This window comes from Nilaparvata lugens, chromosome 2, assembly GCF_014356525.2.
Source record: "Nilaparvata lugens isolate BPH chromosome 2, ASM1435652v1, whole genome shotgun sequence".
Classification (NCBI taxonomy): Eukaryota; Metazoa; Arthropoda; class Insecta; order Hemiptera; family Delphacidae; genus Nilaparvata; species Nilaparvata lugens.
In genome coordinates, this window is record NC_052505.1 from 28,965,011 (window position 1) to 28,981,007 (window position 15,997).

Consider the following 15,997-nt stretch of genomic DNA (forward strand, 5'->3'; position numbering starts at 1 on the left):
AAAAGTTTGCATGTACATTGAGTTTAGAATTATTTGTTTACATTTTTAAATGAATCAATCGATCTAGAATAAATCGATAGTTATTTGAATCAATACCTAGCGAATCAGCTGATTGTTTGATCAACCAGTATAGGTTGAATTATAAAAATTTACTCACAAAAGATGTATTATATATACTAAGGAAGGTAGATGTATAGAAATACGGACAACTATTATTTCTGTATAAATATTTATTATAATCTAAAAAGCACGAAAATCAAGAGTATACAAAACTCACATAAAAAACTGAATGTATATTATCTATTAACGTCGTATATCGCGATTTATTTATGAATATAGTTTAAGATAATCACTCCATGTATTTATATAAAAACTTTTTATTTATTTTTTTCTATTATAAAGTTGAAGAGGCCCTGATTCTGAAGCAACCAATTGTATTGAGTTTACTTAATTGAAAGCCAATCAGAAAGAGGCTTACAGATTGTTCAAGGAAGAGATAAAGTTTTTCTGAAAACACCTTTCTTCTGACTTGTGATCTTGACCTGAGAGGATGCACATAGAGTTTAGGGTTCTTTCTTCCTTTAAAATTTTAAAATTATCAAGCCAACCCCTTTTTTAAATGTGAAATATTTGTGATTAATGTTGAATTATCTGTGAACTCAGTGTTGTTGAAGAGTTTGTAATTTGTAATCAATTCCCATAAATATATCTTTAATTCGGAAAGAAATCTATAAGAAATCTGGACCACGCGTTAGCCCAGCAGAGACGAAAGGGACCAGCCTAATTAATTATTGGGAATAATTAATTCTATCGACGAGACCGTCAAGAACGTCATTAATGTGAGTGATAAATCAAACGAGCTTGTTTAAGGCCTTTCTATGCATAGTTGGGGGAATCAATCAAAAGCGCTATACAAGTTAACTTGAATTAAAGAAAAAATCACAACGTGTTGAGTACTATCACATAGGTATAAGAATATTTTATGAATTTACTTGATATATGTAGGAAGCTTACTTCCATGCATGGCACAAACTCATTAAAAGCCCCGAGATCTCATGTTTGAATATTAATTTGTTAAGTATTAATTTTGCTAATTGATCAAAGCAAGTCATATCAAATCTATAGACCGAACAGGTTTTTATTTGTAGAATTATGAATTGACTGGAAGTCTAAGCATCAGTATTAAGTATAATATATTTATAAATTTTAAAACTCACTATTGTGAATGCTATTAGACCTTGTGATAATTATTCAGATTTTAAAAAAGAATTTATTTAAGAAAAACTATAGATATAGAATATTTTATTCATACATTGTTTTATGGGAATATATTTGTGTTTTATGTCAGCATACAAATCATAGAAATTTATTTTATCCTAATTCATCTCGTGATATACAGTTTGAGCTGTTTTGCTACAAAAAAAAAGTATTCAGCAGCATATAAAATTATTGGATCAATTAATATTGATCTTATTAAGAGCACTCCATACTTATCATCCTTTGATGATAGTCATATTAGTCTGCCAGAAAAAGCATATTGATAATTATATTAATAAGGTTCCAGCTATATCATATAAGGATCCAGAGAACTTCAAGAACTGGCATTGTAAGTTCTAAGGAGTTTTAGAAGGATAAATTGGTGAACACCTGTATTCATGACAAGCGTTTTAAGGATCAACTAGAAAAATTATAGTTGGTCTTTATTATTCTTTATTGTGTACATGGTTACTGATAATCAGTCATCAACTATTCTTTTGATTTCCTCATTGGTATTCTCCAAGAACTTCATAGAAGCAGCGGTAAGAATTAATAATCACCGGTCATTGAACCTTATGGTGATTAATTGCATCTGGAAAATTCATGTATCTACCACTGAGCTAGAGCTGAGATTTGAACCCAGCAATTTTGCGAGCCGGACGGCCTTAATTTTTTGTGAATTTATTCGCAAAATAGGGAATTTAGCAACTGCTCTTGCGAATATCAGGTTTACATCTTTACACAATGTCACCCAACCAGTGGGGCAAAGGTTTACCACTTTACAACACACACACACACACACACACACACACACACACACACACACACACACACACACACACACACACACACACACACACACACACACACACACACACACACACACACACAAACATACAGACCAATAACCAAAAACCACTTTTTTGGACTCAGGGGACCTTGAAACGTATAGAAATTTAGAAATTGGGGTACCTTAATTTTTTTCGGAAAGCAATACTTTCCTTACCTATGGTAATAGGGCAAGGAAAGTAAAGATTGGGACGAATTGGGCTATTTTGTCAAACTGGGATGACGACAAACTAGGTCGCTTCACGCACATGACAAGCTTGGTTTACTTGAGGAAATCCACGCTTTCAAAAAATAATCAATATAAATAATAATTTCATTTCAATATCATATTAACGTTAGTATAAGCAGGGGTGCCCAGCCCCCCCAAGGGCAATGGCGCATGCCCCCCTCAATCCAAGTGTAATGCCCCCCCCCAAAGTACCCAATTCCCAACCCTTTAGTTTTTAACATTAGTCAGTGTATTACAATAAAATTCACATCTTACATTCTAATCTTCCAAAGGACATTATTTACCTTTGGTCTTGTGAGGAATTCTTTCTGTTTTCATAATATTGTAAAAATATATACCATCGTTTCTTATCTCTTTTAAAATAGAAATAAAGTATCTTTTTGATATTATTTTTGAGATTAGCAGTGCACCCGTTCTTGTTCGGGAGGACTAGAAAGTACTACATTACATCAGGAAAAACTACATGACAAATATTTTAATAGGATATTAAAATATAAGTAAGGGAGGCATCGATATTAAATGTTAAGGTTACTTAATACTTATAAAAAGTTGAATAATAAATATCATTAATAATTCTTTATTGCAAGAGAATATTGCATAGCAATTTTGGTACCTTCATACAAATTCATACAAATTTGGAACGATTTTACTCTGACAATATATAATGTCGGCAAGTTTAGGTATTCTAAATCCTATACTATTAAACGAGCAATTTCTGTTTAGATGTTTATATGTGTGTATTTCACCGGATTTCGAAAACGGCTCTAACGATTATCACGAAATTCAGAACATAGTAGGTTTATAATATAAAAATTCTATTGCACTAAGTCTCATCCCTGGGGAAACTCGCTGAAGGACATTAGAAGAATTTATCCATCCTTGGAAAAACAGCTGATAATTTCGTCATCTGTTGATAATGGAAGTGAGTGAGCGAGTGCATGTGTGTGGGACTGAGACAAAATTATGACTCAGCTGTTGAATTTTTGTACCTAATTCAATCAGGTACTTAGTGGCACTTTTAATCAAGATTAACTCCAGTAGAACCAATCAGATAAGCTATCTGTTTGAGATGGTCTTCTGTGATTTGGTTCACGTGAGATTAATCAGGATTAAAATTTTGTGAGAGAAATTTTTGCATTCCTCTGGGAATTAATCTCAATCAACTGTGATTAGATAGAACCTTTCTGTATGAACAATGAATATTTATTATAATTTCTTCTTTCGTGATAATTTTTATATGCTTTTGTAGGAGCTCAAGAGCGGAGCTCGGTGCCCCGATATTTATCATAAATTGGAACAGGTTGTCACTGATGTTGTGTTGTTGGTAGTATTTACTTTTTAACATTACAGGAGTAAATAACACAAGTCGAGCAAAATGTATCTTTAAATGGTTTGGTTTTTGGAATAAAGATATCATCTGAACAAGTACATTTTGTAAATTCTATCTATTAATACCAGATATCGGGGCACCGAGCTTTGCTCGTTATTTATTCATTGATAAACAGAACTGAATTCTTTAAAATGATTGGGGAAGGACTAACAGGCACAGCCCAAAACTTTTCTTCCCCGAATTTTGATTTATACACTATACAATTTATAGTAGGAATATTTAATATTCAAAAAAGTAGGTTATTATGTTTCATATACTTGAATTCAAGAGAAATTTTCAGTCCAAATATTTGAAAACATAAAACTTCTAATCTAGATTGTATACATACCAAATTGAATGACAAAATAACACTATCACTAATCACTTAGAACTGTAAAATAATGATTAACTATGAATATTATGATATATACTGTAATATTACATTTTTCTTCTCACATTTAAATCGAATCTTCAATTCGAGATCTATGGAACTTTATAGTAAATGTCAGAGTTATCAATAGACGGATAAACTTTTTGACGGAGAATTTATTATCGTAAATGTTTGTTGCATTGTTCCATGGTGTCACCGAGGCTGGGTTGACAGAATTAAAAAGATAAATGGTTTAGTTAAATAGAGATGATATATATATAAAAATTTAAAATAACATTTTCAAATTAAAGTTTTATTGAGAACAGATGTAGAATGTGAATTCTAAACTTATAAGTTATAATTTTTTGATGACGTGTCTGTGGAGATCGATATTGAACAGGGCGTTGTCTTTCGTGACTGGCAACTTGTGTCTTTTTCCTGTTCGATCTTCTTCTGAAAAATGGCTTGCTACAAGTACTGTTGTCGTAGAGTTTTGCTCTAAATCATTTTCGTTTATTAATGTTGTAGATTGAGTTTTATATAAAATTTTGTGCTGTTTTGGTCAGATTTAGTTGTTAATGTAGTAAAGCCAATAGCCACTGTGTTTCAACTGTAAACTAGATAAGTATTTTAGTTCGTAATAACTCTTGAAATAATTAGTCTTAAGATATTTTCTCTTTCTGTATTTTGTGTAATTTCATCTGAAGATTATAAGTTAATTTGCTCTGAAAACTGGATTTCTCATTCATAGGCAATAGATCCATTCACAGTTTATCAAGAATCTATTTTATTGGAGCCGACAACTATTCTTAGGTTGATAGGTGTTAAATGCTATTCCAACCGTTTAAGGAAAAATTGGTAGCACGGCAAATGTTACCCCTGTGGTGGGACCGAATTACAAAATAAATATGTCCCAAATGGTACACCATGAAATCCCTGGTTATGAAAAATTATTAGTAGGATAGATATCTTGATAGGTTATGAATGGTTTGTTGCTGAGTGGGAAGTCGGTTCAAGAGAGATCAAGTTTTAATGAATCAGTGCATATTACAAAATGGCAAACATTACGAATGATCTGAATCTTATAGCATTCTTGACACAAAAGTTTGATGAGCAAAATGCTAATTTTGATGCTAGGTTTGATGAGATGAAGCAAGAATGTACTAGCATTAGACTAGAGCAGGTTAGTATAAACCTTCTATTGAAAAATGCACATGAAACATTGAAAGATAAGCATGATAATAGTAGTGTTAAGATACAGGATCAACTCATTCAAGTTTCTGACAATGTAGGCCTAGTTACTGTTGTTGAAAAAGTCAACCCTAATGAGATAGTAAAATTGAGTAAAGAAGTAGGTAGGGAGTTGTCTTCACTGAAAGTCAACTATCATGAAAGTGATATTGCTACATTGAAAGTTAGGAAGATTGTAAACAAAATGAATGATTACATGAGACAGGTTTCTGTGGAAGTTAGGAATAATGTGAACAAAATGAATGTTGCGTTGAGTCAAGTTGATGAGTTCAACTTTCAACTGAGAATTGAAAAGGTGTATGCTATGCATTCTCAAGTGAACATGACTAACTTTTGTAGGCAAAACTGCTTGGTTGAAACAAATGAACCTATGAATAAAATCATGCTATTGAAGAAAACAAAACGCAAAGTTTCCATTGATGTATTAGTATTCAAAGGTTGTTTCAAGTTGCTTATTTATAAGATTATGACAATGAATCACATGATGAAAGGGTATTCCCCAACACACAATGATTAGGAATCCTGTGTTATGCCGGGATTCAGAATAGCATAATCGCTACACAGTGTATGGTAAGAGTCCATAATTGTGTCTTTTTTCTTTCCTGTAGCCTATTTTCTTGGCCCTTAATCTTTTCAATTTTCGATTCTTTCCTGTCTTTGTGTAATGTTCAGTAAATTTCTTCTATGAAGCATATCTTAACCAATCTTGTCCATAGTCATTTAAATTTGTATTTTTTCTGAAATAATATTAGAAGTTGAAATAGTAGCTTATTTTCCTAATCTTTAATTGTTGATAAAACTTAACTTTTCTAAAATCTATCCACTGTAGTGTAAAGAATTGTGTGCTTGTGATATATTTTTTCATCATGTATCACTTATGTGAAGTGTATCAATTTTGTGTGTGTTGTTTTAGGGAATTTATTTACCCAGTTTTCTTTTTCTCTTGTTTGTATTTTTTAGGGAACTTATTTACCCAGTATTCCATCTTGATCATCTTTGTATCATAATCTTGAAATGTTTATACTTATTATACAGTCTTTAAATTTTAAATTATTTTAAAAAATAGTTGGTTTAATTTAAAACGTTGTGTTATATTATCAATTGAAATGAGTTAAAGGCTAAAATTTTTCTAAAGTGTTTTGTAATTGATATTTTTTTTAAATTTTAAAACTGTTTGTTCTATAAATTTTGATATGATTGATTATCGTTTGAAATGGATGCTGGAGTGTATGTAGAATTTTTAGTGGGGTTTGTTGATTAGAATTTTGCTGGTATGTGATTGTTTTTTGAGATGGAAACCCATTATTGCCTAAAGAAGGAATAACAGAGGTTATGACTTAGAGAGGCAGTAATGAGATAATATTTTTTGTGTTGATTACTTATGTTGATTGCCATAGATGCAAAAATAATGATTAATAATGTTGATTGCCATAGATGCAAAATGATGATTACTTATGAATATTGTTTGCCTTTGAAGCAAAATATTATTGATGTTTTGAATGGTTTCTTGTTTAATGATTGATAGTAAAGTTTTGTCATGAAATGTAGTTTGTGTTTAGAACATTGAAGAGTCGAAATAAACTATAGTATCCAACAAACGATGATTAATAATATTAAATAATTTGCTTTTTATACAATTTTTGAACAAAATTAAAACTAAATAATTTTGAAACCCTGAATGATAAATCATAAATGTGAAATGAACATGCTATAAATGAAATGTTATATTAAATAATAATGAAATGCAAATATATTATGAAATGATTGAATAGAAGACCAAATGTCTGAAATTATTGAAATATGTATTGAAATTAAATTTTTGTTGTGTTGTTATGATGTTTGTTTTTTACAATTTTGATAATGATACAGGGTGTTATGAAATTATATTTCTATTTTGAAGAATGGATTAAAATGTTGATATTTGAACAGTGAATAGATGAAAATGAATTTTTTTAAATTTATCATTGATATGTCCATATTTCACAATTTATGTATTGCTGACTGTATAATAAGATGTTAACAAATTTCAATTTCATAGATACTTAAAATAATTTTTATGTGTATTAGATTGTATTGATAGCCTAATCAAAGTTTTTCTTCTTAGTTTATAAGCATTTTAAGATAACAGGTACAGCACAGACATTAACATTGAAATAGTTATCATGTGAATCTCGAAATCAGTAACAAGTGAACGCCATGAAGAGTGTTAAGAACATTTGGGTGATTTTCAAACTAGTGTGACATATCTACGCCTAAATCTACGCTGCGGCCTAAACCAATAACTACGCTAATGTCAACGCCAATGTCAACGCCAATAGCTACACCAATGCCTGCGCCAACGCTGATGCCAACAACAAAAATCAATGCCAATGCCTGCGCCAACACTAATAACTACGCCAAAATGCCAAAATCTGCGCCAATGCCAACAACAAAAATCAATGCCAATAGCTACGCCAATGCCTGCGCCAACACTAATAACTACGCCAAAATGCCAAAATCTGCGCCAATGCCAACAACAAAAATCAATGCCAATAGCTACGCCAATGCCTGCGCCAATGCCAATAGCTACGCCAATGCCAAAATCTGCGCCAATGCAACAACAAAAATCAATGCCATAGCTACGCCAATGCCTGCGCCAATGCTAATGCCAACACCAAAATCAACGCCGATGCCTGTGCTGATGTCAATAGCTACGCCAACGCCAATGCCAATATCAACGCCGATGCCAAAGCCGACACCAAAGAATACGCCAATAGCAATGCCAACGCCTATTGCTGACCAAGTATCTCAAACTTCAACACTACTGCATTACCTGGAGGTAATTGCCATCCATGTTCACATTCACAACTTTGAATTCAGAAGAACAGTCACAGTATCATGAAAGAATTGATTCAAAAAATCCTCTCCTAAATTATTCCTGTATGCAGAACTCTAAACCTTGAAAGCTGAAAATATCAAAAAACCAAACCTTACCTAAATTAATCCTCACCTAAATTAATCCTGTATGCAGCGTCTATCTCTTTTCCAAAAAACGAATTACATTGTCATTTCAAGCCTGAAATGTACATTGTATAATTACAAATATGATACAAAATTTATGTGACTCTGTATTGAATTTGGAATGCAGCCGTCTACTACAAACATGAAGCAATGCTAACTGAGATGTCACCTGTATCGAGTTTGGTATGCAGCCGTCTACCACAAGCATGAGGCAATGCTAACTGAGATGTCACCTGTATCAAGTTTGGAATGCAGCCGTCTACTACAAACATGAAGCAATGCTAACTGAGATGTCACCTGTATCGAGTTTGATATGCATCAGTCGACTACAAGTATCAGCCCAACACTACGTGCATCCAGATCAGGCCAACACTTAACGTCATCACACTGGAGTCACACTTAACTGAAAATCATACTGAGTGCCTTAACGGACTGTTTTCCAAAATGTGCATCAATAAAATCAACTGCGTCAATAGTGAATGAAATGAACATTTTTTGATTTATTGAAATTTTATGTGAAAATTAAATGTAACAATTCATCAATTCATTTAAAAAAAAAAAAAAATAATAATAATAATAATTTTTTTATTCAACATACTAAAATTTTTTTTATGCAATAAAAATTAAATTTTTCTATCTATTAAATTTATGTGCAATTTCAAAAAACTATTCTTTACATATTAAACTTTCTGTTGAGATATTTTTCTTTAAATTATAAAGCTAAATCAAAAGTAATATTGATATTCTATATTTTGAGATATTGTTTGGAAACATATAACAAACGCTATTGATGAATTTTTATAATAATTTTCAATATTTTTGGATGACATGTATTGTTTTTTTTTTAGAAAAAATTGTTACTGTTCTCAAATTTAAATTTCAACAATTTTCATTAGGGTCAATGTAAATTTTTTCTTTAAATTTTCAAACAGTAAAATTTTTTTATGTCAAGAGGGGGGTATTTGTAATATTACATTTTTCTTCTCACATTAAATCGAATCTTCAATTCGAGATCTATGGAACTTTATAGTAAATGTCAGAGTTATCAATAGACGGATAAACTTTTTGACGGAGAATTTATTATCGTAAATGTTTGTTGCATTGTTCCATGGTGTCACCGAGGCTGGGTTGACAGAATTAAAAAGATAAATGGTTTAGTTAAATAGAGATGATATATATATAAAAATTTAAAATAACATTTTCAAATTAAAGTTTTATTGAGAACAGATGTAGAATGTGAATTCTAAACTTATAAGTTATAATTTTTGATGACGTGTCTGTGGAGATCGATATTGAACAGGGCGTTGTCTTTCGTGACTGGCAACTTGTGTCTTTTTCCTGTTCGATCTTCTTCTGAAAAATGGCTTGCTACAAGTACTGTTGTCGTAGAGTTTTGCTCTAAATCATTTTCGTTTATTAATGTTGTAGATTGAGTTTTATATAAAATTTTGTGCTGTTTTGGTCAGATTTAGTTGTTAATGTAGTAAAGCCAATAGCCACTGTGTTTCAACTGTAAACTAGATAAGTATTTTAGTTCGTAATAACTCTTGAAATAATTAGTCTTAAGATATTTTCTCTTTCTGTATTTTGTGTAATTTCATCTGAAGATTATAAGTTAATTTGCTCTGAAAACTGGATTTCTCATTCATAGGCAATAGATCCATTCACAGTTTATCAAGAATCTATTTTATTGGAGCCGACAACTATTCTTAGGTTGATAGGTGTTAAATGCTATTCCAACCGTTTAAGGAAAAATTGGTAGCACGGCAATACCATCTCATGTCAACAAATCAGATAACTGTATTTTGATCGAGTCAATTAACATTTCTAGATTTCTCGCGAAATACGGTAAGCTAATTGATTACACAGCTGATCTCCCACACTGTCACAAGCATCTTCTGTTATCGACAGACGACGAAATCATCATCTGTTTTTCCAAAGATGAATTATCCTTTTCATGTTCTTCAGGGAGTTTTCTCAGGGATGAGACCTAGTGCAATCGAATTTTGATATCATAAACCTACTATATTCCGAATTTCGTGAAAATCTTTAGAGCAGTTTCCTAGATCCGTTGAACATAAATAACCATATAACCAGATAGCCAGATAACCAGATATAAAAAATATAAACAGATAATACAGAAATTGCTCGCTTAATATAATAGGATAACAACTTATAGTCCAGTCAAATGGTCGTTTTTCAGGAAACAGTCCCGAAATAATTTTTTTCGATGGTTCTATGTGTATTTTGGGGCGCTGAATTCTAATCTGAAATTTGCTGACACGCCAGAGGGATGACAGAGATTGCAGACTTCACCCCCAAAATCTTGGACTTTTTTTTAAGTTTTCCATTTAATCTCGAGAACTTTGAATTTTTCAGGAAAAAGCATTCTCTATATAATATTAAAGATGATAAAATTTCCAATGAATTGATTGGTCGCGCAGGACTACTAATCGCGCAGGATTTTTTATCTGAAGTGTTCCACAAGTTACGCAACTTTGAATGTGCGAGAAATTTGTGATATTTCCCTCATTTTCACATTCTCGCATATGTAACGTTGCGTATCTTGTGGAACACTTCAGATAAAAAATCCAAAAATTAGTCAAGGTTGTGATGAATTTTCTCTTCTTTTCACTCCCATGAATTATATGTTTTCAATACCGTTCAAAAGTTACAGAAAATTGAATGATGATCTTTATTTTCTCATTTTTCTTGCGATTTTACTGATTAAAGAGTCTCTAAAATGAGTAAAATACATGATAGAAACTTGCGATCGGTCTTAAATGAGAGAAAATCTCATGCTCTATAAGCTGAGTTGCCATAAATTGATCTTGCATTACTGTTTATATCGAAAAACTGTCGAGACTGTGAAAATGAGAAAAATATCGCAAATTCCTTGATTTTTTGAAACAAACATAATATCTTACTTCACGATTATATTTTTACAAAAATCATTCACCTCACATAAAAGAGGAGATTCTTTCCTTTAAATCAAGACCAAGTATCATTTTGAGTTACCGAGACACACAGTTTTGAATATAGAAATCGGTAATTTTTCTATGAATTGAAATATGGGCTAAAATAGGTACACTAAAGGAGGAATTTTTCATTTTTTTAACAAATTTTAGTGATATGATATATGATTTTCAACCGCCTTGACGAGCTTATATGAACGAGCTGTAGTACGAGGAGATCATTCAGTCAAAAGTTATAAGTGATTAAAGTTTTGATCCTGCACGTATCCTTATGTGTGCCTCCCACCAGGAAATACTGAAATCTAACGAGTGATTCTCATAGAACATAACCCTCGTAAGGTGATTTCAGCCGAAATGTTTCTTTTTTGTTAGGAATGCCATGAAAAGGTATTATAATGAGAATTTGAATTTTGGCTGTAGGACATGATTTTCTATTTTTGGGTGTATTCCCCTCCCACCACCACTAAATTCAAAAATAGGTACCTAAGGAATTCTGTTCAGAATTAATATTGTTAATTCACGTGATATGTGAATTTCTATCATAACTAGAAAAAGATCGTAGTTGTGTTAATAGGGTAGAAGTGGTAGGTTTGCATAATTTTTAAAACCCCTTAAAAAATAACCCTTTTTTGAAAACTCTAAGCTCCGGAATCAAAAAACGTACAGTCCTGCGCGACCACTCAATTTATTGGAAATTTTATTATCTTTAATATTTTAGAGAATGCTTTTTCTCGAAAAGTTGAAGGTTCTCAAGATTAAATGAAAAACTTGAAAAAGTCCGAAATTTTGGGGTTTTTGGGAGTTTTGGGGGTGAAGCCGCCCTCTTGCGTGTCAGCGAATTTCAGATTAGAATTCAGCGCCCCAAAATACATATAGAGCCGTCGCGAAAAATTTTTTCGGGCTGTCTCCTGAAAAACGACCATTTGACTGGACTATACAAAACAGAAAAAAAGTAATGAAGCATTACAATGATTACTTGATTACTGTGTGGTAAATAGGGTGTAAATTTGGAAGATTGAAATTGGCTTCATTTGATATTTTTCACAAATTTTTGACAAGAGAAGTTTTTTCTTCTGTCAAATTCACTAGAGTTTGCGATGTTGTTTATAATTGCATTCCCATTTCAGAGACATTAATATTATCATGAAACGCATTCGAAATTAAAATAATTATTAGATTAAAATGTACATTACAATAATTTAACTTATCATTATGCTTTTAAGAAAATTAGGTTGCAAGAGCAAGGAAACTGAAACACAGGACCATTAAAAATTAAAATTAAGCAAAGGAAATCAAAATAATAGTGGATGATGAAGTTATGATTTATTTTTGTCAAAGATTTACCTTCAAACTCATAGGCTAAAATTACTAAAGTTTCTGCATACAGAATATTATCAATTGTATTTTTTATGCATGCTTCATATTGAGTTACACTTAGCAAAATATAACATTGCAAAGGTGGGAAAAAGTATTAAAATCAACTACATTAGGATATCTCTATTTAATAGGTACCTTGATTTTTTAGCCTTGATTCAAAATGTTGACATAAAATATAAAAAAAATCATGCCCCCCAAAAATGTTGATGGCGCAAATTGCGCCATGCCCCCCCCCCCTTGTGGGCACCCCTGTAGTAATAAATAGTATTCCATTTTATTCATCATATCCAACTATCAATTTCGAGTAACTGGTCAAGCAGTCAACGGTCAATAGAATTTTTCTATTGAGTAGAACCAGGATGATGACATTAATAGTTACTAGAATTACTATAAAATAGATAACCCAAATTGACCACCTTCTCTGATCTGAGCCTATAAATATCTTAGTTTTGTTTCTAATACAGTTAGATACTAGAAGGAGATTTAAGAAAAAATGATATCAACATTATGTTTTCATAAATTTATTGATTCCCTGAATATGATGGAATTGAGGAATTTCCCAATTCAAGAATATTACTAAAACCAATGATAACTCCTATAAAACACTTTTAATAGGCCTATTTAATTTTCAGCCTTTTTAATGTTACTACAAACTAAGAGGAATACAGGTTCAGTGCTGCCAAAAAATGATAAAATGTAAAATAGGAATAGACCCAGTTTGTCTTTTACTGTTCCACTTTGGTAGCGTCCATAAAAACTTACCATTTTTTGGTAAGTGGCGGCTTTCAGGGCAGATGGAACTCCGGCGACCCGGTCTAACCTATACGTGTAGGCTAACTGAAGCATGGATGAAGTCTAGAATGGTTAGTTATCAACTTTTAAAATGTCATTTCAGGTATTTTAATCTGTGTTTCTCATACGGTAATGTCGAAAATTATTTCATTGTTTCAAAAATACATTTCAAATCAATTACACGACTTGTGAACTAAAGTATTTTGATAGAATGAAAAAAAGTGGTGGCTGAGAATTGTTTGTTTACTTTTCTACAGTCACTGTCAAAAGTAAAAATAAAATATTCTGGCAGACAGCATTGCAAAGCTAGAGAGAGATAGCGCTATCTGTTTTGTTGTATGATAGAAAAGGACAGCAACAGTATTGTCAATCCTGCACTGCCATTAAACGTGGACTCAAAAAAAAAATTTCATGTCGAAAATTTCATGTTTTCTGCTCGAAATGTCTCGACATTGACGAACATAATCATTAATTAAAAAATTACTATGGGTCGGATAAAAATGAACCAGACACCAATAGAAAGGAGACATTCTCCCCGTTAAATAGATATAAAATTATTACGCATTACGACGCCCCAAGACTCTTAGAGAAGTGATATTCAAAAGAAAAACAAATATTCACAATGTTTCCAATTTTATCATAAAAGTTGAATTTCCTTTTTATTCTTCAACCCTGAAACTTTTTAGCACTACTAGGATATCGGGGATGATATTCTACATCCAATTCTGATGTTGAATTGGGAATTTGAGAAAGTTGCAATTTTACACGATTTGGAAACCCTGTAATTTCTTCGGATGGAGGGCCAAGTCTCAACTTGTTTTACACAAACTATAGTTTTGTTTGCTGTTACATCATCATAAATTATGAGAGAAAGTAGAAATATTAGATAAAATAGAATCTAATAGAAAAAGAATAGTTAATAGGTTCAAATATTGCAATTTTAATAAATTACCGTACTTAAATTCATCACTACTACAATAACAAATACATAAAAAATCGATAGAACAGCTTCAAACAATTACTGTATTATTATCTGAATATTCGAATCAATATTCCAATTCAGTTGTGGAACAGTTAAAAATTTACAACAAGAGCAGTAAAATGTAGAAGGAGATGAAATACTTGAATGATGATAATAATACATCAGGCCACTTACAAATTCCTTTTGAGCCGAAGCAATTTTCAAGTACTCATTCATCCGCTCACATTTGTCAAGACCATCCATTTCCACCTTCTTAGTCTCTGAAAATGTGTTCAATCACCATCTGATTAATATACCAATTGAATAAATGAATAATTGAGTGAATAGTGATTAAATAGATCAATTGACCGAGCGAAGTGAGGTCTAAGATTCAAGTCGACGGTTTGGCATTTCTCTTAATGTTTAAATGTTTGAATGTTTATATGTTTATATGTTGCGCATTTACGGCGAAACGCGGTAATAGATTTTCATGAAATTTGACAGGTATGTTCCTTTTTAAGTTGCGCGTCGACGTATATACAAGGTTTTTGGAAATTTTGCATTCCAAGGATAATATAAAAGGAAAAAGGAGCCTCCTTCATACGTCAATATTAAAAGTAAAAAATCTGGTGTGGTGCACTCGCACAACTTTCATTGCCGTTATGAAAATTGATCTCCTGACGCGCTAGTGTTCCCGCGCATCTCAAGTTTACTATTCAAAGATTTGAGCCAGCTGGTGACAGGGCAATATCTCTGGATACACACGAGATCTGCTATCTCTTCATAGTGAATGATTTAATAGAATCAACAGTTGCCAACAGTTTGTAATTGAATAATCACATTTTCTCGAATTTCGAGCTTATTTTTAATTTTAGGTGGAAATGTTACTGAACATTAATTGTAGAGATTCTCATGCTCAATCTTTCCCACACAATTTTTTTTTGTTTAAATTGTATCTGAAGCCTGACAATTGAGAATCTAAAATCAAACTTTGCATAGATGGGGCGGAGCTCCTGAAATTTTTACAGATATGGGACTTATGGCAGTTGATAGAGCTTATCGATGACTATTCCAGGTATAACTTTAATCAAAATCGTTGGAGCCGTTTTCGAGAAAATCACGAAAAACCCTGTTTTTGACAACATTTTCGCCATTTTAGCCGCCATCTTGAATCGCATTTGATCGAAATTGTTTGTGTCGGATCCTTATATTGTAAAGACCTTAAACGTTCCAAATTTCAAGTCATTCCGCTAATTGGGAGATGAGATATCGTGTACACAGACGCACATACACTCATACACACACACACACACACACACACACACACACACACACACACACACACACACACACACACACACACAATACATACAGACCAATACCCAAAAACCACTTTCTTGGACTCAGGGGACCTTGAAACGTATAGAAATTTAGAAATTGGGGTATTTTAATTTTTTTCGGAAAGCAATACTTTCCTTACCTATGGTAATAGGGCAAGGAAAGTAAAATCAGACTATAGAATTATTCATCATAAATCAGCTGTCGAGGTGACTATAAATTGCATGCC

The 15,997-nt window shown here is 32.0% G+C and overlaps 1 protein-coding gene across 2 annotated transcripts in view; it reads right to left on the reverse strand.

Moving 5' to 3' along the window:
* The window catches only part of LOC111047351, a 363,987-nt gene that overhangs the window by 68,788 nt on the left and 279,202 nt on the right, over positions 1-15,997 (reverse strand). For both annotated transcript variants that reach the window (XM_039420975.1, XM_039420976.1), the window contains exon 7: positions 14,626-14,711. In XM_039420975.1, the coding sequence (XP_039276909.1) occupies positions 14,626-14,711 (86 nt within the window). The remainder of the gene's footprint in view (positions 1-14,625; positions 14,712-15,997) is intronic.